This window comes from Rhinolophus ferrumequinum, chromosome 26 (assembly GCF_004115265.2).
Source record: "Rhinolophus ferrumequinum isolate MPI-CBG mRhiFer1 chromosome 26, mRhiFer1_v1.p, whole genome shotgun sequence".
Classification (NCBI taxonomy): Eukaryota; Metazoa; Chordata; class Mammalia; order Chiroptera; family Rhinolophidae; genus Rhinolophus; species Rhinolophus ferrumequinum.
This window is the reverse complement of record NC_046309.1, coordinates 10,837,992-10,862,898: the sequence shown is the minus strand read 5'-3', so window position 1 is coordinate 10,862,898 and position 24,907 is coordinate 10,837,992. Positions and strand designations below refer to the sequence as shown.

The following is a 24,907-nucleotide window of genomic DNA, read 5'->3' as shown; positions in this document are numbered from 1 at the left end:
GAAAATAAAACTCCCCTCCTTGCCCATCCCAGACCATCTGGGGGAAACACTGCATGGAGAATGGGAGTCAAACACTCGGAGATGTCCAGGCCCAGCTAAAATAAGCATTCCCACGGAGTAGGTCTTGCGTGGAGAGAAGGTGCAAGGGCAGGAAACTGCATTTTCATATAGAGACTGGAGTGAAGACACAAGGCCAAAACCATAAATCAAACGACAGCAGGGACAATCTCTTTTGTTTGATAGGATATTACATCACTCGATGGCTCTGAAGCAATTTTCCACAACATGGAAACTATGCTCTCATTGGCTTCCATTTAAATTTAGAGACATAGTCCTTTAGGGAAAAAAGAATTTCCCAAGAAACCACTGAAATTATTTGGTTGCAATACTCGCATTTCTGTCATATGTCTACCACAGAACTTTCAGAACGGCAAAAGTGTGCCTCATCCAGCTCCAATACCCCCAATTCTATACTTGGTGTTTTAGGGGATATATATATTAGTGCATGGATTATGATCTCTGCATGCCACCTCTTTATTTCCTACACACTTAAAAGAGATCAATGACGTAGGTGAGATTATCACATACTTCTCATCTAACACCTGAGTCTCCAAATTCTCTAAATCGTGGGTATGTTTTGTAAAACAGACTGATTCTGTAACTTCATTTTATAAACTCTTCCTACGGTACACATGAGTCTACTGCATGGAAGCAGAAACACAGGAATTCCCTTAAAATGTGATGGAAGTTTGCACACGGCGATCTGTCGAGCTCTAGAGAATTCCCAGTGGGTGAGAGGCGCAAGGGGACACCCAGCAGCCTGCACACCAGATCCCCCACGTCTCCCTTCCCTCCCTTCAATGGAGAAGCTATACTTTTCCACTTTTTAAAAATTAGACTTTCACAGAAGACCCCCTTCAGAAAACTGAGCTTTCAGAAAGCTCCAGAGAACTGAAACAGGACACTTCCCCAGTTGCTGATTGCGGTCTTACCAACGGATGCGGTGTATGGCTCTGGCATGGAGTGCTGGCTGGGCAGAGCCATCTTGGTGGCGGAAGGATAGGGTCCATAGCCCTGAAAGAAGCTTCCAAATGCCACGGCAAAGCATAACACAACGACCTATAGGGGGAGGGGAAAACACGGGGAGCTGTCAATTCCAAGATCCATAGAGCAAACCTTTAGACCTGCAGCACCCGAGACACCCAGGGAGAAGACTCCTCTCCATAAGGACAGCAGGCTGCACCCACAGGTCTATCACGGTAACATCCAAGCCAAGAGATAGTCTCGGGTGTGGTTCCTCTAACCTCACAGCACTTGGACTTGGCAAGTCGGGGGAGACCGGAGATTGGGGAGTCGGTGGGGGCAGTTCTGGAGCTGTCCCTTCCAGAAACTCACCATGAGGCAGGTGCCAGTCTGTGTGCCCGCCAACTTGCAGGTGCGAGAAACCTTGCCCATCACCAAAGTCTGAAGCTTCTGCAGTTGCTGGAGGAGAGTTCTGCAAACGTAAGGAATGGAAACCATGAAGGGCAACTGAGAGATGAGACAATGCTTTTGGGTGATGTTTGGTCCTGAGCTCCAGGACGTGTGCCTGAATTTGAACAGAGAGCCGAGGGAAAGTTCCCTTAGGAAGAAGATGGGGACACCTTGCAGCGCCCATGCTGCAGAGCTTCCTGGGGCTCAGAAACGGCCAGCTTCACAGCTTGTCCAGGTCTTGTGCTGTTCTGAGTAAGAGGTGAATGCCCCCAGATTATCCCTGACTGTCGAGACTCATCTGTCAGCCATTGGCAAAAAAAAAAAAAAAAAAGCAAAAAGACCATTCTGACTGCTGGTGATGGTGATACAAGGAGAATTCATTTACCCAACAGAAGAAAAACATTGATGAAGACGCAAGAAAGAAGAAAAGCAAAGAGAAGAGGAAACTGCCCTGCAGAGAAGAGTAAAGGAGTGGCCAGAAGTGGTGGCCGTGATTGGAAATGACAACGCTACTGCTAAGCTGCAGTCTCTCAGACTGCAGGCTTGAAGACAGAGAGAGAAAGAGGAACAAGAAGGGCATGGAAGCAAACAGCTGTGGGCACCTCAAGCCCGTGGTCCCTGAAGGTTCACAGCACCTCCACCTCCAGAAACGAAGCCAAAACAGAAGCGAGCAGAGAACGCTGATCAGCTGGACACAGGTTCAGAGCCAGGATCTTGGAAACCAGCCTCTGGTACAGACTCTGGTCTTCCTCCAGGAAGAGACACAGAGAGCAAGAGTCAAAAAGAGCTGTTCTAGCCCTGAATCCAGACAACTGTGCACACCCTTCAAAGGGAAGGGTTTGGGATGACACTAGGATATTCAGCTCTGTGTGACATCAGGTCACAGAAAGAACAGGTGGTGGAAATCTTTGCAAATCCTGCGAGCCATAGAAAAGGACCTCACAACACCTGAATTAGCACCTCTGGGATGTATTCTGAGAGAGCAGAGTAGAGCTGAAACTCCCCCTCCCCTCGTCCCTTCTCTCCAAGCCCAATGCACGAGGCAGAGTGGACTTTCCGTGCTTCTCCTTGAGTCTCAAAAACTTTCAGAAAAATTCATGCTGTGACGTAACATCAGAAAGCCAGACCAGCTCCTTGGACAACATCAGCCAATCACCCGTGTGCAGAATTCTGGACTCTCCTAGGTAACTTGCCTCTCACCACCGTCTATTGCCTGAATAGACTTTCTCAAGTGTTACGAGGAAAAGCAGGTTGTCCCAGGGGTTGCAGCATCTCCCAGGCAAGTGCCAATGAAGAGTTCTCCTGGGATTAAGCCAATGAAGGTCAGGTCAGCCATAGAATGACATTGCTTTGAGCAGTTAAATGGATAAGAGTGGGGGCAGAATGGAAGCCGCCCCCAGCACATACCGTGGAGGCTTTCTGAACCCCAAATCCCTGTGTGGCCCCATCTACACCTCATTTTTACCGTGGGTGGTGATTTTAACTTAAGCAAAACATAATCATTCATCCCATTAACTAACATCGTTCATTTAAATCCTATTACTATGGAGGTGTTTTTATAATAGTACTTAGTTGTACAATTTTTGTTTTATAATGTTATCTAGAAGTATGATCACATGTAGTTTAGACCTAGTTCATGTGCATGTATATTCAAGCAACACAGTCTTGAAAAGAGTTCTGCACATTACTCAAGGCTTAGAAATACGGATTGCATGATCACTTTAAATTCTACTTGAAGAAATCCTACCGTTCGCGACAACATAGCTGGACCTTGAAGACATTATGCAAGTGAAGTAAGTCACAGAGAAAGATTACCATATGGTATCACTTATATGTGGAATCTAAAAAAAAAAAAAAATTAAACTCATAGAAAGTTGAAGAGTGAAAAGTGGTTGTCAGGAGTAGGAGGTTGGAGGAATTAGGGAGAGGTTGGTAAAACGGTACAAGCTTTCAGTTAGTTACAAGATGAATAAGTACTGAGGATCTGATGTAAAACATGGTGAATCTAGCTGATAACACTGTATTGAATAACTGACATTTCCTAAGAGAGTAAAGCTCAAATGTTCTCACCAAAATATTAGAAATAAAAATGGTAAGTACGTGAGATGTGGGATGTGTTAAAGAACTCAATATGGGAATTACATTCACAATGTATATCGAATCACCACATTGTACACTTTAAATATCTTATAATTTTGTTTGTCAACTATACCTCAATAAAGCTGGGAAAAAAGAAAAACATTGCAACTAAATGATCATCTGATGCAGCAAGGTTTTTTTTTTCTCCTCGTCACACTTTTTCTCTCTTCTCCCAGCACCTCCCAAAGGCACTCCATTCTTACTAACAGCCGCCATTTCAAAACTGAGAGCTAAGTGACCGACCACACTGCGCACTTCCCGGGTGAGCACTCAAGCCCACAGAGCTGAGATAGGGCTGCCAGGAGCACACATTTTATTGACCACCGTCTGTAATGCCAGCCCCAAGGTCCCCGCTCTGTTCTCCCTGCTGTTTTCTGGAAGTCCTGGGGCAGACACACAGGTGAGCCCACAGGTAAGACCTGTGTTTTGACTATGTGGCACAAACTCTTTTCTCCTGTATTCTGGCTACCTCCTGTGGCACCAGGTAATAAGACCTTTGTTGCAGGCTAAACGATGGCAAGGGGCATCCCTGTGTGTTTCCTGGGTTGCCTGCTGAAAAGCCACATTGGTGAGTGATGGCTGCCACTTTTACTGAGCACCTCAGCTCACCCTGGGCGTTCCTGCTGCCTGTCCTGGCAGCTGAGGTGCTGGAGGTCAGCTGTGCTCTGGCGGGACCTGTTCCCCATCCACGCTTCTCTTAGACAGCGGCTGCCCAGATGTTACCAAGGCCATTTACTTTTGCTCCAAAGTCTTCAGGTGTTTTTAAACCACCATTTCCATTTTTTACCAACAGTCCCTCTTTACCCACAACCTTCCCACACATCCTCCCTCTGTCCATTCCCTGTTCTTGCACAGTCTTTATAGCATGAACCACCAAGAAAACCAAGTCTATACAATGCTCGGACTCACACCTCCCTTCTAATTTCTGGTGAAGAACGGTAGGCCTGGAGGGCCCTCCGCTAGAATGAAGAGCCTGCCAGGAGGCCCCCCTGGTGCCTCCTAAAAGCAGACCTCCAACAGGCCAGGTAAACCCAAACCCCAATGGTAGGACGCCTTAGGCTCAAGTGGGCACCCCCAGCTACAGGTGCCAAGTGCTATAAGTGTGGAAGAAGGACCGTTTCCATCTGGCTTGGCACGCGGAGAAGGCTCGTTTTCACTGGTTGCGTGGCACTTTCCTTGGCATTCATCAGCACATCCTCTCCAAACTCAAAGATAATTATATCCTGAATCCACTGCAAATGAAAACGGTTGTTTAGTGGTCCCTGATTTCTCACAGTTTATAATCCAACTCTTTAAGATGAGCAAACATATAGTTTAAAATAGATTTCTGAGTTTGAAATTTTGGTGGAAAGCAACAGTGGTGGGTCACATGCTGTTCGCTGCGGCGTCTCTCACTCTGATTAGCGAAGGCGGACGGAACTGACAGTGGAAATGATGATTTTGAAGGCTTTCGTCAATCAGCAATGGTGACTGACCTCACCTGAAGAAAGCGGGTTGGCTCACCCAACCCAAAAGTCTAGATATATGTCTATGGTCCAATAAAGTTTAGGGAATTCATATACATTCATTCAACAGAAACACTCATTTTCATCATAAAGGAAGAACAATGACAGTGATTGAGTGCCCACTGATTGAGTTCTAGGAACCTCATACCCTGAGATACTAATTGCCTCAAAGATGTATAACTAGGAAATTGAAGACCTAAGATGCAAACCGAAACCTAATTACATAGCTTGTGAGCCTTCCAACACAATACAACATGGTGCCGTAATCGATAACCTAACAAAATTACTATCCAAAATACTTATTAGTTAAGTAGCTATTTGTTAAATCCAGTGACATTAATATATCAACAACAGCCCAACAAAGCAAGATGCCCATCATTAGGTATGAAAAGGTTACCATCAACGGGGATCAAGCCACAGATGGAAGCGCCATAATAAAACCCAGTCCGATGGCAGTCAGACACATGCTAACAAAGTTTCAGTGATGACGATGCAAAAAAAAACAACAACAACAACAAAAAACACAACCAAGGCACAGGAACCTTTTGTGGCACATCTCCAGATACACCAAGATAAAAGCAAGTGACAGATAAAAGAATCAGGGGTGCTCCTTGCCCTACTTCTGGTGTCAGGAAGTCACGCCTGGGCTTTGTTTACGGACATGCGAACTAGAAGGCCTATCTCCTGTCAGACACGAAAGAGCCGATGAGATGGCTTTCGCATTGTTAAGCAGGGACACGGTCACTGGAACAGTGGGAGATAGTCTCCCAGGGCAGAGAAACCTGAGTTTGAATCTTGGAGCTACGGCTCTGCACCTTTTATCAAGTTACTACTACATCCTCCGTTTAGGCAGCTGATCAAAGGGAATTCCCTTGAGCTCATCAGCTAACAGAATAACGAGAGAATCCCCTTCTGTGGTACCCTGGGTGTGCTGAAGCAAATATTCCTTTGAAGAGTGCTTGTTATTTCTTTCCACTGGTGACAGATGAGGCCAGGCTTCTTCATGGGTAAGCCTGGGACCTCATAACTGATATGTTGGTCTCAGATGATGTGGTCCTCTCTCTGATTCCACTGGGACAGATGCCATAGCAGCAATGACAGCATGGATGACAGCTGTTACCCTGCTTGCATAGAAAGCTGGCTGGAGAAAAGGCAGCCATACAGATGAAATGAAAGAACTATTTTAAAACCAAAGCTATAAAAAGTCAACCATAACACAGACCCAAAAGTGCATTCAAAGCTCAGTATATCACAGTGTTCTACATCATTAGTGATTGTGGCTAATTATGGCTTAATGGATTCTTGGGCTTCCAGGAGCAAGGTCTTAATTTAGAGAAAGGAGGACTCTTACAAATGTTTATCTGGGCCAAGAGATTTTTCACAACTTGTTAAATCGGAGTGTCCAACACTCAACTGAAAATGTGGATTCTGTCCTGTGGTGAAATGTAAAAATAAACTTAGTGGCTGTCCTCATGCAGTTCCTTGCAAAAGAGCAGTCAGAAGAAGCTGCCAGCCTTGCCCAAAATAAAGCATCATCCTGCATCTTGGGAGGCGTATGAAAGGCAATTGGGCAAAACATTCAAAAGTAGCCGAGAGTGTGAGACACAATCTTATAAAAACTGGGAAATGCATCAACATACTCATGTTTTGTCTTTGGTTTAATTTTGTCTTCTTCTGTTTCCTTCATTTACCACACACACACACACACACACACACACACACACACACACATATACAGAATAGTCATACAGTTATTACATGTTATACTTTGAAAACACAAGTACCTAATTTCCCACTGGAGTCAGAAATCAGAACTCAGAAAAAGAAGAAACTGGTGGTTGCCAGTTACTTGCTGTGCTGGGAGCTTCAGACCAAGTCCTCTCTATAGACACACTTCCTGTTGAATCTTGTAACACGTCTTAGAAATAAAACTTGCTAGGCTGTGGTGTGTGTGTGTGCACGTATGTGTGTGTATATAAACTACTACTCTCTGGGTAAGACGAGGAAGCTTTTTCCACATCCTTACGGAAGTATGCAGAGTACTATTTTCCAAATCCCAAATCATGAACCATTAGAGGGTTGTGACTACTGGGTTGTGACTGGTATATTTTTTAATGAAACAGAATCAAATAGAACACACAATATCTGAGGGCATCACACATAGTAAAAAACCATTCATGTGTGAAAGTTCCCTATGAGTTATGTATATGCTGTATACGTCCATGTGGTATGCCTGGGTCACTACAGAAAACGTAAAACGATTACAATCAAAAAAGTCTAAGAGTCACTTATCTAGAGCAGACATGCAAAAAAAATAAGTAAATAAAAATAAGTGAGTTTCAGATTGCTTCATGAGGGAAGAGCTAATCATCCATGTCCTTCTGAAGCAAAATCCCATCTGAATCCCTTCCCACCCCCACCCCACCCCAGTCTTCTAGAATGAGTGTCTAAGAAAATCTGAGGGTTAGAAGGAGGGTGTCCAAAAGCTGAAGTCCTAGGCTGGAAGGGGGCGAAGGATGGGATAAAAGGTTAATAACTAGGAATTCCATACATGACATGACAATATCTCAGGAGACTCGTGAACTATCTCAAAGACTTTTAAACACTGAAGTGTGACATATACAAAAGACAATCATGTCCCACTAAACTCCTCCCCTTTGAATAAGTATTCCTTTGTTTATGATATTTTATTAGGTTATGAGGGTTGTTCATGGACTAAGACCCTTTGGGTAGACTTCCAGTGTCTGGGATACAAGGGTACGTCTGAAGAGGTAGGGTGAGAGCTATGGCTCGACCATCCCCTTGGTCCTGCTGCCCATCCCATGGAGAGGGGTGTGGCTAGAGGAGAGCCAGAGCAGGGTCCCCTAAAACATGGGGTGGAAAGCAAAGCCGTCTTGTTCAGGTCTAAAGCTGGCTCTGCGCTGGGGGTAGGCAGTGGTCCTCAAAGGGGCAGATGTGAACCCAAGGTAAGGACCGCTTTACAAAGTAAGCAGCTGAGTTCTAGTCCCCATTCTGCCTCTAAATGTTTGGATGAGCCTTAACCGTACTGGGCCTCAGTTTCCCAGTTATTAGAAGTTCAGTAAGATCATCTCTAAATTGCACTTCAAGTCTAGGCTCCTGCAAGTCTACACATCAGGGCTCGAGGGGGCCTCACCAAAAAATAAAAATATGAATGGAGCACACTGAGTCGCAACTATCTAACACTGCTGGGTGGGGCAGTGAATGCATGTCACTTACGCGTGCAGAAGAAACAGATATAAAGGGGGACAGACAGGGTGTCTCAAGAATGAGAGCCCTGCAGGGCCAGAAAGCCTACAGCTGAGAGGTGAGTGATAAGCTAGGAAGCCAGGAGGTTCCTCCAGCAGCCACAGGCCCTCGCCTACACTTTGCAAGTGAAAATGTATTTCCTGATTGAGCGCAGGAAGGAGGGCCCCCTGGGAAACCATCTCTCTCGCATCTCACACATCACGCAATTAGTGGATCACTTTAGCAAAGGAAGTGTGAAGGTGCCGTCACACTGCTCTGCTCCAGAGGCTCCCGTAAGGCTGCAGAAGGGTTAAGAGGACGTCTTCCTCTCCTCTCCTCTCCTGTCTCCACCCTCTTCCAGTTTTCTGAGCTCAGATCAAAGGGTCTTTTCACGTAGAAACTTATATCATGCTGGGTGGCTGCTGCTGCTGAAAACAGTCCAAACCAAAAGAGGCAGGATTGACTCGGGTCTGAGTCCTCGTTTTCCTCGGGATGGAAAAGGCCCTTATGGGGTTCAGCACAGAAATAGCACAATGTGAAGAGGGATCATTTTTGTTTAATTTCATCAAGGCTGAAATACCCACTCGCCTTTCCCGACACATCATGCCCTATGAAACAATGGCACCCAAGGTGTCCCACCCACTTCTGGTGACCCAGGATCCTGTTCACTAGTAGCAGTCACTTTGACCTCTGGCCAGCTACCTCCAAAGGACAAGGATACAAGAAGCATCAGCAGCAACACAAACACAGGTGTGTGTTCATGAGGCCCAGCCTTGTACTTAGTTCAAACACTGGGTCCCTTCCACGATGAGACATGAGGAAAGAGTCCAGAAGTCTCCCCTTACCACACGCCCAAAACACCAACTCATCAAGACTGGTTTAGGGCGGGAGACTACCAAGGTTTACGTCACAGTCACTCTAGCTAGTGGGAGAGGGGAAAGAGAAGGGGAAGAAGGGGGGGAGGAGGAATGCAGGCCCACCTTCCCTGAGGCAACAAGTGCAGCTCTGCTTTCATTTCTTGACCTCTTGAGCCAGAACACATTAAAAGCTGCTCGATTAGTTCATTCACTTACTCTTTTCTTTAGATTCCGCATATAAGTGAGATCATATGGTACTTATCTTTCTCTGTCTGACTTATTTCACTTAACATAACATAGTGAATGAACTAATCAGAAACAGTTTTGGAGACAAAGAGGAAAAACTGAGGGTTGCTAGATGGGCGGGGGGGTGGTGGTGGGGGTAAAGGGGAAGGTGAGGGGATTAGAAAACAATCAGTAACCACAAGATGGCCACGGGGTTTGAAAATTAATCTGGGGAACGTAATTTAGTGGTTACCAGAGGGTAAGGGGTTGGGGGGTGGGAGATGAGGGTAAGGGGGATCAAATACATGGTGATGGAAGAAGGAGAACTGACTCTGGGTGGTGAACACACAATGTAATTTATAGATCATGTGATACAGAATTGTACACCTGAAATCTATAATTATACTAACAATTGTCACCCCAATAAATTAAAAAAATTTAAAAAAAGCTGCTCGACTTAGAAATGATAACCCTAGGCGCTCCATGAAAAGATTATCTGTGGGAAGATCACAGAGGAATCAACTGTCAGCCATTACCACCATAAAACTTTTGTCTACGAGGAGACGTAAGTTTTGAAGAGGGAGAAAAAGTGGGAGGAGAACACACACAGGGTCCCTGGGAGGAGTCACAGCAGAGGCTCCTGACAATGGGGGACACAGCAGAGACCAGTGTCATGGGACACGTTTTTTTGTCAGTGGAGATCGTAGGAGGTGAAATGACTGGGTAAGTCAGTAAAGAAGACATACGGAACATCACCCCTGACGCTCAGAGAAGAACATGAGATATGCTGACCCCAAACTCAAATACGCCATATGTCCCCATACCTCACATTGTATAATAATTCATATCATATCAAAATAACTGTGGCCATTATTTAAAAAGATAAAAACATTTGGAAGAACATGAACTGTTGTCACATGGTATCAGATGTGCCTTATGTCAAAGTTCCTCAGATAATACCATGTTTCCCCGAAAATAAGACCTAACCAGAAGATAAGCCCTAGCATGATTTTTCAGGAGGACATCCCCTGAACATAAGCCCTCCTGTGCCTTTTGGAGCAAAACTTAATATAAGACCTGGTCTTATTTTCGGGGAAACACGGTAGCTCTTTACCAAAGTCTGAGAGAAATAGGAGTCTGTAGAAATATATTTATTGACGTGAAAATATGACCAGTGTATTTTGTTAAATGGAAAATTTTCTTAACAAAAGGGTATGTATAACATACATACATATGAAATATTCCAAAATGTAAACATATCTCTGGGTAAAAACATGGCAACTTTTAAAAAAAAATTAACTGAATTTTCTAATTTTGTCTACAATGCCATGTGTTGGTTTTTTGTTTTCGTTTTTGTTTTAAGTTTAAAAACTATGATAGTTCCTTGGGCGCGGAGAGGGGAGGAAAGGCCCTTCCTTCCCTGGGCGCACCCACTGCTCCCTCACAGCCTGTGCTGAGCCTCTGCTGCCCCTGTGTGGCTACAGGCAGACATGGCACCTAAAACCCCAAGACAAGACCCAACCCGGACCAAACTCCACGGTTATCATGGATAGATTCCTCTTCCCCTTTCACCAAGCCATGGGCTGGACTTGACCCCACTCATGAACACCAGGCTTCCGCAGCAGAAAATGCTAGGATGGGAGTGGGAACTCCTATGGGCTTCGGACGCTAAATAGATGGATACAGACGCTGGCACGCAGTCAGGAGCCAGAGAACCACTCTGGCAGGAGTGAAGGTGAAGATAAGAAGGCATGAAACCCCAGGAGACTAATGGCCAAATGCGACCGTGAAACCAGAACCCTAAAGTGGTACTGGAAACGTCTCCTTTGTCTCAGGGGATCAAGGTGATGCCACATGGAGCTGGTGGTGTTTACTTACATCTGCAGTCTGTCTACAGAGCACTTGAGGCGACTCTGCTTGGCCAGCTATCCGAGCACAGGTTCCCAGAAATGCAGAGGGAAATTCAGTGGGGTCACAACCTCCAATATTCCCACCGATGGGAGTTTTAACTTACAACTAGATCAGCCTGCTGTTTGAGCTACAAACCATGAAGACTTAGGAAATGGGAGCCAAAATTAATGTTATTATCAAATGACATGCAAATAAGATTTAACCTGATCCTTTAGCATGTGCAGAATTGTTAGTAGGCATTACTGCTAAGCCTTAAAATGATTAATCAACATTTTCCTTGCCTACAAGTCCATTTTCCTCGGCTGGAATTGTCAGATCTATCATAACTAAGGGTCACAGGGTCCCCTAACGAATACTTTACTTTCAAAGCATAGGGTATGCACCATGTACACACACAAACACACACATTCTGGTTGAAACTCCCCAACTGCCCGTCTCTTAACCCTGGACCTTAACCCCTTTCTCTTGCATAGGACCCAGGGGTAAGGCTCAATGTGGTCACTCCTCCTCTATGCAGGCTCCAGAGTCAGAGTGACTACATTCAGTGCAGCTCTACTGTGTGACCTTGGGCAAATCACCCAACCTTTCTGAGTCTCAGTTACTTTCTCGATATCGTAGGGATGGTAATAAGACCACCTCACGCGGCTGTTGGAAGGTTAAGTGAGTTAATATCTGTCAAGCGCTAAAAACACTGCTGGGCACAGGAAGTACTAGAGGAACACATTAACTCACTCTGTCCTTTAGTTATATTTCAAAATGGGTTTGAAATGTAATTAATTAATCAGTTAATTAATTCATTTTTAAAACCCGTAATTAAAAAACCCTTGATTTTCTCTTTTTTTTTTCCTACTAATAAACACCATTTCGTACTAAAATTGGGTGACAATGCAGTGACGTGGCCAGTGCCTCCCTGCCCACCTCTAAAGTTTGATGTCCTTTTCAGGAGAATTAAGATAATTGACTTTATTCTCCTCCAAGCCTCGTCCTGAAACCCCATATCACAGCCCTTGTCCGAATCAGCCTCTTGATCAACCCCGCGTATTTCGGAAAAGTAAAGAACATGCATGTGCACGGGTGTGTGCCCATGTGCGGGTGTGTGTGCACGTGTGTGTACCGTGTGTGTGTGCGTGTGGCAGGAATAGGTGGGTGGAGTACAGCCGTCCCGAGCATCCTGGCACAACTACACTTTCAATGTGATCTCCTCCACTTTCCTTCCAGCTCTGGTCCTGGGTCTGCCCCCTCTCCCCCCACCTTCCATCAGGCAGTTTGCTCAGCTCCTCACTCGGGCAACACTAACCTATTAGTGTCCTCCAGAACCTCGACCTTCTTCCGAAGCTCCAAGTTCTCAGTCGAACAAGACTCCACCCTACAGAGTGGAGAGAAAGAAGACAATTTTTTTTTTTCAGTAGAGCAAACGCTAAGCCAGGAGCTCAGGGAGAGGGAGGTGGGGATCAGAGAAAGAAGACAAGGAATCAGCTGCTCCAGGGAGGTGAGGGCGAAAGCTTGGCCCAACCGGAGTCAGGAAGAAGGGTGAGGAGACAGAAGGAAAAAAGAAGGAGTTGAGTAACAAGTGCCTCAGTAATGGAAAATGACGAGGCATGGCCCAAAATATAAATCTTGCAGGTGTTCTAACCTTGTTTTCTCTCACCTCTTCCCTACCACTCGCAATGCCCACCACACTTCTCTCTATACTACAGGGGGCTGGGGGCTGCTGGATGTACACTTGGCCAGAAGGACTAAGGAAGCCACGGGGGGTTAGGGTGGGGCAAGAGGGGACAACAAGACCCTAGGACCTCAAGGCATGGAATCCAGGGGCTGGAGCATGCACGCTCCAAACAGGCCATAAAGAGATTTTCATAGACACATCTTGACCCCGGATGCCTATAGAAAATGATGGAACAGAATGGAACTATTTAGTGCTAATATACCAATCCCTAAATCGGGAGGTAGAGACACTAACTTTCAGTAGGAATTTTAAGAACCAGCCACTCTTCCCCGATCCACAGGAAGATTCATTTCTGGACCTAGGGCCTCATTCCCATCTAAAAATGATATTCGTGCGTCAGCTGGAGAACTATTTTCTAGGGCCGGTGCAATATTGTATTTACTTCATATTTTTCCAACAGCCCTCCTTATATTTCAGGCTTTTCAGAAGAGTGAAAAGTTGCCTTCAGTTGTTTCGGGGAACACTAGCCTGCAGTATGAATTACAGTGCACAGAAAATGACGAATGCCAGCCCGATTCAATTTCATTCCCCCTTTGCTTTCTCTAGGGTGCGAGGGAGTGTGGCTGATGGGAACTGATTAATCAGCACTGCTCCTTTCAGCTGAAACAGGGCCTCTCCCCTGAGGACTTCCAGGAACGGGCATGAATGTTCATTTTTGTACTTGTTTGAAAGGAAGCCTTCAAGGACTCAAGGACCTTTGGTTGAAAATGGTGTGGTGCAAATGCCTAAGATTGAATGGACTTTTTACTTCTTGCCATCCTTATAAGCTTACCCTCTAAAAACCACTAGGTGGCAGGCAAAACACAGCTGATAAACCAATGGGCTTTGCTGGTAGCCAGACCCAGGACGTGAACTGCTTCTCATGGAAAGCAAAGGCATTTGCACACTCCCATTTCTCTCTGTATATTGCCCAATACACACAACCAGTTTGGCAGGAGGCTTACTTTTTCTCCAAGCTGTCCATGTATTCTTTCTTCTTTCTCCTACTTTCCTGGGCAGAAATCTGCAATACAAGGGGAGAAAAAAGGATTACGTCCCAGTTCACATCAGTAAGCCAGTTATGTGTAAATGGAAGAGCGCAGGCCATGAGCACGGAAATCGTGAAAGCCCTGCTCACTTTTGGCCACTCCTCATGTTTAACCTGCTGGCTTGTCTACTTGTCACCTCCCTGGTTTCCACCGGCCTAGGCTCTCATCTACTTCCCATCAAACTAGGCCCCAGTAGGAAGGACAGTGGGCCAGGGGTCAGAACAGAACAAGTGGGTCACAAACCATCAGTATGGTCTTAGAGAAATGATTTCAACACTGTGGACCACAGTAGGCTCCACTCTACTCTATAAACTAAGACAGCTGGGCTTCGTCATATATGAATTCGCCGGTGGTTCTGCACATGGATGAAGAATTGTAACGAAGCTCTTTCCTTTTTCCTCTCTCTGCCTCCTGCCTCCTGCTCTGCCCACGCCTTAGCCATCCCCCTGGGCCTCACCACCCCTGATCCGCACGCACTCTGGGGGCCTACGACCAGGAGACTGCTAGACCCAGGCACATAGAACACTGGTCTGCAGAATTTATTTTTTTTAAATAAAAAAAACTCCAATCAAGAAAAAAAAAAAAAATTAAGCAAGCACCTAGGATGTATTTATAATTTACTTATTTGTACATTATACACTAGGCCTATTAGAGGGAAATATGGTGGGCACAGACACAGAAATTTAAAAGGCTGAGACTTTTTAAAACAATAATTTAAATGGTAGTTGTAATGTTTTCTTCCCACCCGTGAATGAATCATCTTGGGCACCAAGGAATGTGCACACCCAATTGGGAGGCCCTTGAGCCAGAGGATGGGTGGACGGGCGGGAGGAAGACAGGGCAAGTGGTGACACTGCTTTGCTCCTGGCCAAGGGCTGAGCTTCAGTCCCCATCATGGGACGGGCCAGTGCTGGCCAATGGGAAGAGAGGGAGGGCACACAGGCTGGATTCTGCTCACCATCTCTGCTCGCAGAAGTATCTAGATGTGAAGGGCTCACCTTATTCTTAATTTTCCTCCGGATTTTCTTCAGCGCCTTCTCCTCTGACTTTGTTAAGGGCAATTTGGTGGGGATGGGATAGCCCTCGGCGATCAGGGTCCGCTTCTCCTCTTCTGTCAGGACCAGTGGGCCTGACCCCTGCAGTTTCTGTGCAGACCAAGGAGCAGAAAAGGGTCAGAGAAGAACAGCTGCCCACAAGGAAGCCACACCTCCTGAGGGGGTGAGAAGATACCTGTTATAACACCCTGCAAATGGCTGAGCGAAAAGGATGCCCCATCTGCTTTTGGTGAGAAACAGGCACTCAGAAGTAGAAGTAAAGATGGAGAAGACACTCTGGTGTGAGTGTTATAACCCAAGGATTGTAATTCAAGGGGAAGGTAAAGAAACCTCCACCCGTTATTTCCCAGAAAGTACCCTACTAGCTAAAGCATCAAAAGTAAACATACAGAATTCATTTCCCACATCCCTAGAGATGTCCGGCCTTGGGGTGAGGGAGCTTCACGTGGCTCTCTGCTTGTGGGAAAGAGCTTTGTTGTTCTCCTGCAAATGCAGTTTTGCAAGATGCTCTCTAGGCACTAGGGGTCACTTCTTGTCCTCCACCTACTGCTAACGGGACAGGGCTCCCAGGGCTACAGCTGCAGGCACTTTCCATGGCAGTGCTGGCTTCCGTACAGTCCCAGAGTGACCCTCAATGAAGACAAGAACTGTCGCTCATCTCATGTAACCCACAACGCATTTCTAACCAGTCAAACACACTGAGGACCGATTGCATATTTGCTCCATGCTAGACGCCATGGAGGGTTCAAAACTCCATCTTTCACATGGCTTATGATCAAGGCTGAGACTGAATTGATACACATGAAAGGATAAAACCAATTAAACAGTAAACTGTAACGTCAACTCAAGGTGCACTAAAAATTTGAAGAAAAAGAACACTTGTCTGAGTTTGTATGGTAAGGGAAGGCTTAGGATAGAAGGTAAGACTTGAATTGGACCTCCTGAAAGAAAGGAGATGGTTTACACGAGAGAAGGGGGTGTTTTAAGCAAAAGGCAGTATGTTGAAAAGTGAAGACATCATTTTTAACCTTTAAAACTGCAATTACTTTCGCACCAACCTAATACTACTCTGCCTAGAGTGGGTAAGGAGTTCTTGAAATTGCAGAGGATGGAGGCACCTAATACAGAGTACAGGGCTCGACACCAACAGGTAATAGAGAAACACAACACAGTTCTTGAGAAGGGGGTGACCTTGGAAAGATTTCCTCCATGAATGGGTAGAATGAATAAACTGTGGGAAGAGACCGGATATATAGGATGACAGCTATTCTAGTAATTGAAAGGGTCAAGTTAAGAGTTGAGACGGTAAAGACAGAGTGGGAAGAATTAATTCCCTTATCCTCAGTAACGGCGATATCAAAGAACGTGGTCACAGATCCAGAACTTTCTGGGACTGACCGAATTCAGCTTCAAAGTTACGTTCATAGATGGTTCTTACAGAGTTTTTATATCTCATTTCATTCACATTTTCTCTACATGATACTATAAATTCAGTTAGTTGATTATAATTTATACCTTTTAAGATTTCGTAGAAATCAATTAATCCCTCAGAATAAGAAGAAGTTAATTATCGATCCCTATTTTTTATTTGGAAAATGGTGCCCTTATATATGTTAGGGATGAATGATGGATGGCACGTGACTTCTAACCTGTCACAGGGTTAAGAGTTGTACCACCAAGAAAAAAAGGGCTAAATTGCATTTTTAAGTGTTAGACATCAAAGCATTTAAATGCACAGATTTTTAAATTCATCAAAGATTGCTTATTTAAAAATTATTTCCAATAAATAAATATTAAGTTATTTCCCATTGTAGGTTGTAAGCCTCCCCTAAATTGGTGGTAAATGTTTGTGCTATAATTTTGAGGAGGAAAAGAGCACACTTTTACTCCTCATGCTTGTAGCGATATAAAATAAACTTGTGAATAAAACTGGAAGTGTGCACTGAGATAGGAAGAGAATTGTGTTCACCTGGTGAGATCACAGGAAGTGCTTTAAAACGTTAAGAACGTTATCACCCTGTTTTAAACGTAAGACTTCCTTACAAGAATAAAAATCAAGCGGCCCTGAATAATACCCACTCTGGGTGACGCTCAAGTGACGGAATGGAAAGGGTTCACGTGCAGAGACGCTGGTGAAGACTTACGTGCGGCGCCGTGAGAAGGGGAGAGCTGGAAAGGGTGGAGGGGGCCCGCACCACGGCTCTGGCTGGGCTGTGCGTCTGAGGCAGGCCGAAGGGGTGCAGGCGCGGGTTGGGGCTCAGGCTGCCCTCCGAGTCACTGCTGTGGCTGCTGGGAGGGGTGGGCGGGAGGTGCAGGTGGTCCACGGAGGCTGAGGAAAAGAAAGCAGAGGTCATGCCTCAGACAGCAGCAAAGGAGGGACTTGGGGGGCGGCTGGACAAATGAAGGAGAAATCTCCGTGAACTGAGATAGAAAAGATCTCCCAGATGCACCGTTAAGAGCGGGGGGAGGGAAAAATCAAAGTACAGAACAGTGTGTACGGGAGCCTTCCTTTCCTATGAAAAAGGAGAGAAAGGGAACACAGAGTTGTATTTGCTTGTATCTGCACAAAGGAACACTGGAAAATATACAAGAAACTACAAAAAATTATGGCAGGGGGAAATTAAGGTAGACAGGGAAAGTGCTGGCCTCACTTTTCACTATTCATGGTGTGCCGTTGCTATAGTTGAACTTGTAAACTATGTGAATATATTATGATCTTAAAAAAAAAAAAAAAAGCAAAACCGGGAGCCCACAAGGGTTTGAGAAAAGCTCACTTGTTTCTGGAGGAATGTGCATGGTAGGGCCCGTAGGCGAGATGCCAGGCATTCTTCATTCAGAAAGTGCTAAACCCATCTGGAGATAGATAAGTAGGCAATGGAAAATAAATGGGGGGGGGCTTTCTCCTGGGAAGTCCCCCAGTGTCCCTCGCCTGTCCTCAGGGAGGCAGACACACTGCAGGGCCCGTCAGCCTCAATCAGTATCAATCAGGCATCTCCAGGGCAGCAGGGATGGGCTCCTGAAGGGAGAATCCACTCTGAGTTCAACCTGACAAAAGAGCTCAGGGGTCTCATTCCTTTTTCTGAATGGTGGGGGTGGGTCTTCCCGCTGTGCTCAAACACTTGGAGAGCCAGCTGCTGTCACTAAGCCAAGGGACATAACCTTGGTAGGCCTTTCACCTTCCCCTCTCCATCCCCCCCACCCCGCAACACCATCCTTAGTACAGTGGCTCTGAACTGGGCACAGCTCCTGGGTACCTCACCCACACCTCGGCTTGTTTGGCCAGGGAGCTGGTAGGGACTGTGAACGGAGAAGTGGCTATGCAAACCTGACAAGCTCAAGGAAGTGGGGGAGGCGGGGGGAGCCGCACGGCAGGCCTGACAAGCTGCGTGACCGAAAGTAACCACCCAGGACGGTCTGATCACAAATTCCTAACTGGGCAGGTCGTAGCGGGTAGTCACATGCCAGGTCCACAGCTTCCTCCGCAAAGGTCAGTCTTTACCCTGAGTGAGCCCTGTCCACTGTTCTCATGCATCTAAGGTCCCGTACCTTTGACGTGTCAGAGTAAGTTCCTTTTCCTCAAAGGCACAACCACCAGCACCAGAGCATAAGACCACAGAACCCCTCACGGTTAACTCGTTGCCCGCATACCATCTCTATGTGCTGCGAATGTGAACTATTAACTAGCCTGTACCCGCCAATGTAAAGGAAGCATGTCTCTCCATTTGGCCTTTAATCTAACCCTGGAGATTTCCCTGTTAGGCTTCCTCCCACCTCCTTAATCTACCACCAATGGATTTCATGTAACCCTCCTTTCATTTCATTTGATTCTCATGTATAAAATAAGCTGCAAAACTGCCATTCTCCGGAGCATTTTCTCAATCTGTTGAGATTTTGTTGCCTGGCAATTGTCTTCAGTTTGACTCAAGTAATGTCATAAAAATTCTTTACAGGTTTGGATGTTTCTTACATTACAGGGCTATGGAGAGACCTCAGCCTTCTCCTCTTCTTCAACTACAGACTACCCAGCATTGTATCGATGGGAAGAGTCTTCCTGAAGCACAACTACTCACCTGAGAAAAATGACCCCACCCAGAGCTGCCTTGGGAGGTGACAAGCAGCAAGCAGGTAGCTCTCCCTCCTACTGAAATACCCGAATATCTGAGGTAACAGGTAATGTCCCACTCGGCCACCCCTTTCTGACACAGTACCACCCCCACTCACAGCACAAACATCTTTTTCTTTCTCTCCCTCTTAATTCTCTTTCTCTCACTCGAACCCTTCTCTTTCTCTTTATGTAACATGCTGCTTTTCGCTAGATGCTTCCGTTTTTCTCTGCCAAAATCTTGCCAAAAAGAGCTCCCAGGGTGTTTTAGTGTCTATAGGCACTCTCAGAGCTCAAGAACATTCTAGAACAATCTAATATACCTCTATTGTCAACACCCCTGCCAACGGCTCCAGACATCTAAGGAGGGTAGGTACACATCTTAAGTGTGTGCTCACCTACAGAGAAGGGGTCCTGAGAGGGTTAACAAAGGTTTTCCCAAAGCCATGCATACCTATGGCACTTTATAGTGCTAAATAAATTCAACACAGAGGCCATTAGACTGAGGAGACTCTAATGCCTTGGCAGCCTAAGTAAAGCAAACCGAAACCTAAGCCTGTGAATGCCTCGAGGTTATGAAATCAAAACGCTAAGGACCATCAATCACAAATGCCAAGCAGGCCTTAAGCTAACACCAGCCATGACTTCCTTACTTTGCTTCCATCTCTTCTCTGTACGTCTCTCCCGGGGCTCCCATCGGTAGAGAGCTCCTAGCCAACTTCCAGTTGGGTGCTGCCCAATTCCAATCAATTTTTGCTCAGATAAACTCAAAATGTAAAATATGCCTCAGTTTATCTTTCACCAATGGTAGAAAAAATAAAAATAAAAAAAACTAGGAGGAGACTAACCCATGAGGGTCTCCCTCTGTCTGCCACGCTGTGCTGTTACCTGGAGAAGAAGCCAAGAATACTTCAAGCTTACTTGCCCCTTTCACTTGGCACGGCCCAAATTATTCTAATACTTTTCTCCTTTCCAAGCAAAGGGTGCCCCATGAAAAAAAAAAAAAGAAAGAAAGAAAAAGGAAAAGTGAGACAAACTTGAACCTCCTCTTTCCTACCTATGAAGAGTTACTGACCTGGCCACAGGTGCCTCGGTATCAGATTTCTAAATATCATGTGAAATGCCAATCTTAGGTTACTGAAAGGGCTGGGACAACAAGCTCCTCTGCCTAGAAGCTCTGAGGCATTCAAGGATATTGAGTTTCCTGATCTCTGTTTGTCTAGGATAACGAGGGAGGACTGCTGTTTACTCTTGAGACACTTCTCCTCCAGTGACCCCACAGTCTGAAGCCACTGTGGGATTCACAGGTACAGGTACAGTTACGACACATTCTGAAGCATATTGCCACATAAATTTAAAAAGCAACATGGACTTGATAGTATAATTGGTGTCATAAAAATGAAAGCAATTACTTTATAGCAGTACATAAAGCTCAAAGGCATGAATGTATATCACTCACTGCAAAGAAATACTGTCTCAATATGGATTCTAGTCAGTATGATTAATGATTAATTGTTTTAAATTTAATCCTTTTTTTTTTTTTTTTTTACTGATAATAAAGGCAAATGCCAACCCCGATTAAATGGTCACAATCAAATCCTGAGTTAGTTTCTAATGGAATGAAGGTCAACCATGTTTCCATGAGAACTGCTCATCCATAGATTAAGTACATACTACAGCATACATACCTTTTCTGTGGCAAATGCATACACGAATTCCTTATTGATTGACCCCCACTAATGAACTATCCTTGTATAAATTTCTGATTGGCCGACCCCACTAATGAACTATCTTTGTATATCCTTGCAGAATGGCTGAAGGCACAGAATTAAGATGAGGAGGACCTAAATAAATATGGTGGAGCGACCTTCACTGACCCCATGAGACTATGGTACTGCATTCAAGATTCCTAACTATGGGCTGCCTATGAGAACAAGAGGAAGAGGTCAGAAACTAACACTGAAGGAGACAAAAGTGGACGGATGACAACTTCAAGTGTGACATTACTGAGTTCTAAACGGATGAGAAGAAGCCCACGAGACACATGAACATTACAGATAGTTACGAGGCTCCTTGCAACTGCTGCCATCCCAAAATCAACCTTTAAAAACACTGAATCTGACTCTGGGTGGTGAACACACAATGCAATATATAGATGATGTATTATAGAAATGTACACTTGAAACCTACGTAATTTTACTACCCAATGTCACTTCAGTACATTTAATAAATAAAAAAACCCACTGAATCGCCGAGACAGATAAATTGTGAATTCATTTTACTTAAACAGCTAGCGCCTCTGGGGAAGTCTGCTTATTTGCCTCTACACATCAGCACTCAGTGCAGGGAGCTGGGCTATATTCACAGGTTCCCACCAGGGTGGCGTGAGGGTGGCAGTTCTCTTACTCGTCAGCACCTAAATTGTACCAGTCTATAAAGGTTTTGAAAAATCACCCTGGCTGGGAGCAGAGGGAGGGTAAAACATTTAGCTGGAAATTAAGCCTGTACATATATGGGACAAGAAAGTTCACCTTCTGAAATTTGTATGTACAACCAAGGTTTTTAAGAACAGAGCTGTTTCATGAAGCAAGCTACCTGTGGGACCGACCAACCCCAGCACCTTCTCCCAGATTCCCTTTCTCTCCAGACAGTGCACTGACACATGGTAACCCAAAGGGACGCAGGGAGAGGAGACAGACCTTCTTTAGGAGAGAAGTTTAGAAACTGATCCACTTCATGAGGCTCCAGCTTAATCTTAGGAATAATTGTCTGGCACGAGGAATCAACCTAAAGGAAGAATTTCAAACACAGTTTTTAGAAGTCAGTAACAACCCAGACAAAACACCCAGGGGAGCTATTTGTCACCTGTGCCTTCCTCTCAGGGCCGCCCTGCTTCTCCGGAACCGGCTGAGGCTGCTTCTTTGACAGGGAGGGGTTTAGTTCTTCACCTCCCTCTTGTTCCCAAACCTGGCATTACAGCTGATGGAACCCTCAGAAGGCTAAAATTAAAAACCCCGGGCTCACTTATAAGCGCTCTTTTCTATGGTCTTTATGATAACAGAAAGGCACTTTTCATCACAGAATAGTCTGGTATGCTTTCAAAGGGCCACAGGCCCGCACCAGCTTGTCCTGTAGCAGACACCGCGTGACGCACGCCTCATCCATTCTGCCCAGGCTTCCTGATGGCTGATGCCCTCGAAGCATCAACTATCAGTAGGGAAAGGAGAAAAGGCATCTGGTCCATACCCAGGGTGCAAGGCCGTCACCCTGACCTTCCTAGTTGATACTTAAAAATCAGCTGAACTAAAATCTGTGGAGCGAGGAGACAACCACATTCTCTAGAAAGTCAGTCCAATGAAGAGACTCGAGGAGCTACTGAGCCAGGAGTTCTAGAGGGCAGTTGCAGAGACGCTCTGTCTAATCCCTCGTCTTCTCGAAGACGGAACGTAAAGAGCTAAGAATGAGGGAGCCGCGAAACGGGGGTGGCTCTACTGCTTCTGTGCCGCCTTGTCCTGAACGGGTAGACGACCACCCCTTGCTCAGAGGAGATCTGACTTAAAGCATGTCAGTGGAGTCACTGTTTATCACCTGAAATTGTTTAACTTAAGGAAAGTTAGAACCTGCTGCCAACATCTGTGAGGAAATGCACAATACGACTCTGGTCCATCAGCAGACACTGGAAATACCCAGCGAGTAGACAAAATTCTACTTGCTGTCAGCATTGACCAAGGGAAGTCCCTGAAATTGGGTCAGAAAACAGCACAGCACTAGGAAAGTAAAATATTACACAGGAACTGGCAGTCCCGGTAGCCACGGCACTGAAAGCCGTGGTCATCTTCACCACTCCCTTTCCACTGGCTTAAAAATCGATCCTATGGAAAAACAATTCTTCACCATGGATACCCATCTATGTTTTGTTTTTCTTTTTTTGTATTAGCAGTTATAGAAAAAAAAAGAAATCAGACTTGCTACCAATTTTTCTGGACAATGCCTTGAAAGGAGGTGCTATAATTAATGCTGACACCACCCCATCAACATATCCTTGATAGATGCACACGTACCGTACACACATGCGCACACACACATACACACACACACACACACACACACACACGGTTATCCTCAAACATACACAGCCACTAGCTCCAAAAAGATGAAATGCCTTATTGGAGAATGAAGATCTATATCTTTTGATCCAATCAGTTTACATGGGAGAAAATTGAGTGTACCCCAGTATTCATTTCCAGAGGAGGTTCCTCCTTTTCGAAAGGGGTGGAGATGGCTGTGATGGTCAGCGTGACAGAGGGAACAAGTCCCGGGGCTGGCTCATCCGTAATCGGTTCCGTCTTGATGGTTGTTGAAGCAAAGTCCGTCGACAGGTACCATTTCTCACTTTCTGCTTCATCTGCGGGAAAACGACAAGCACGCGTGTGAACTTGTTCAGGGCATCAGGCACAAGCAAAACAAAGTTCGACTGGTCTTTCTCCTTAAAAAAAAAAAAGAAAAGAAAAGAAAAAAACTCCAACAAAGAATTATTGAGAATAGACTAAAAGGAAATAAAATGAGGACGTGAGAGAGGAGATACATGGATAAAGAAATGAATGGCAAAGTAAGAATCTGTACTTGTATTCACTTGAGTGTAAGTTTGCCTAAAGAAACTCTGGAAAGATACATATCAAAGAGAGAAACTTGGCTTCCTGCACAGGCAGGAAGGAGGCTGGGTGGTTGGGGAATAGGATAGGAGAGAGAATTTCACTGTGTCGTGTTTCATACTTTTTGGTTTTCAAACCAAGTTCATGCGTTATCTATTCAAAAATAAATAAATAGATAGATAGATAGATAAATAAATAAATAAATAAATACACTGAAAAATAAGAAAGAAAAAAGCGTATGGTTGGCAACCACGGTCTCAGGAGAGAGGACCAAAGACAATAGTTAGGAGGTATCTCTAGCCCTCTCCCAATGGACAGTGATTCATTTTCGTTTTTCTTTCTTCTCATTCCCTGTCTTTTGTCCTCTTCTGTTTTCCTAAGACCCCACTTATGCCTTACACCGGATGTAGGCTGTCAGAATGTTACTTAGCCCCCTGGGAAACTTCAGAGTTGGTGAACACCTGCTGAAATGGACTACATACTCATCTAGAGAAAAGGGCTGGATCTCAGCGAGTTTGGGACTTGCCTTGCCACCGGCTTTCGTGGTTATCACAAGGTCTGGGGAATAGCAAGAAAGCAACAAGACAGAACAGACAGAGGCATCTCTATCCCTTAATGCACATTCATCTAGGAGCCTGTACCGTGTGTTTCTTACCGAGACACTTCAGAGCTAGTACCTCTGCACAGCCCTGGTAAAGGAGGGAGGGGGCAGGAGACAAAAAGACAGAGATTGCAAACAGGTGCAGACCAAGAAAAAACAAGCCAGAGAGCCCCAAAAGTCAGCATTCTGTACCTAATCCCAGTTTTACTAAAATGCGGTGACAATCGAGCAGAGATATGCTCCCTTGCTTTATGAAGACATGTAAACACTCAACCCACATGCCCGTGAACCATTACTATACAGGGGGCGAAAGTCATTCACATTATGAAATGATTTCACACTTGAGAATGCGGCTCAAGTTTTGCCACGGAAAGGTACATGGAAATC

At 45.3% G+C, this 24,907-nt stretch overlaps 1 protein-coding gene across 4 annotated transcripts in view; it reads right to left on the bottom strand.

Annotated features, from left to right (window-relative positions):
• Positions 1–24,907, bottom strand: part of CREB3L2 (cAMP responsive element binding protein 3 like 2) — a 104,565-nt gene that overhangs the window by 7,583 nt on the left and 72,075 nt on the right. For all 4 annotated transcript variants that reach the window (XM_033098791.1, XM_033098792.1, XM_033098794.1 and 1 more), the window contains exons 3-10: positions 23,497–23,672; positions 21,967–22,054; positions 17,310–17,494; positions 15,109–15,255; positions 14,027–14,085; positions 12,654–12,722; positions 1,396–1,495; positions 993–1,119 (exon numbers count right to left, since the gene is read on the bottom strand). In XM_033098791.1, coding sequence (XP_032954682.1) covers positions 993–1,119; positions 1,396–1,495; positions 12,654–12,722; positions 14,027–14,085; positions 15,109–15,255; positions 17,310–17,494; positions 21,967–22,054; positions 23,497–23,672 — 951 coding nt within the window. The remainder of the gene's footprint in view (positions 1–992; positions 1,120–1,395; positions 1,496–12,653; positions 12,723–14,026; positions 14,086–15,108; positions 15,256–17,309; positions 17,495–21,966; positions 22,055–23,496; positions 23,673–24,907) is intronic.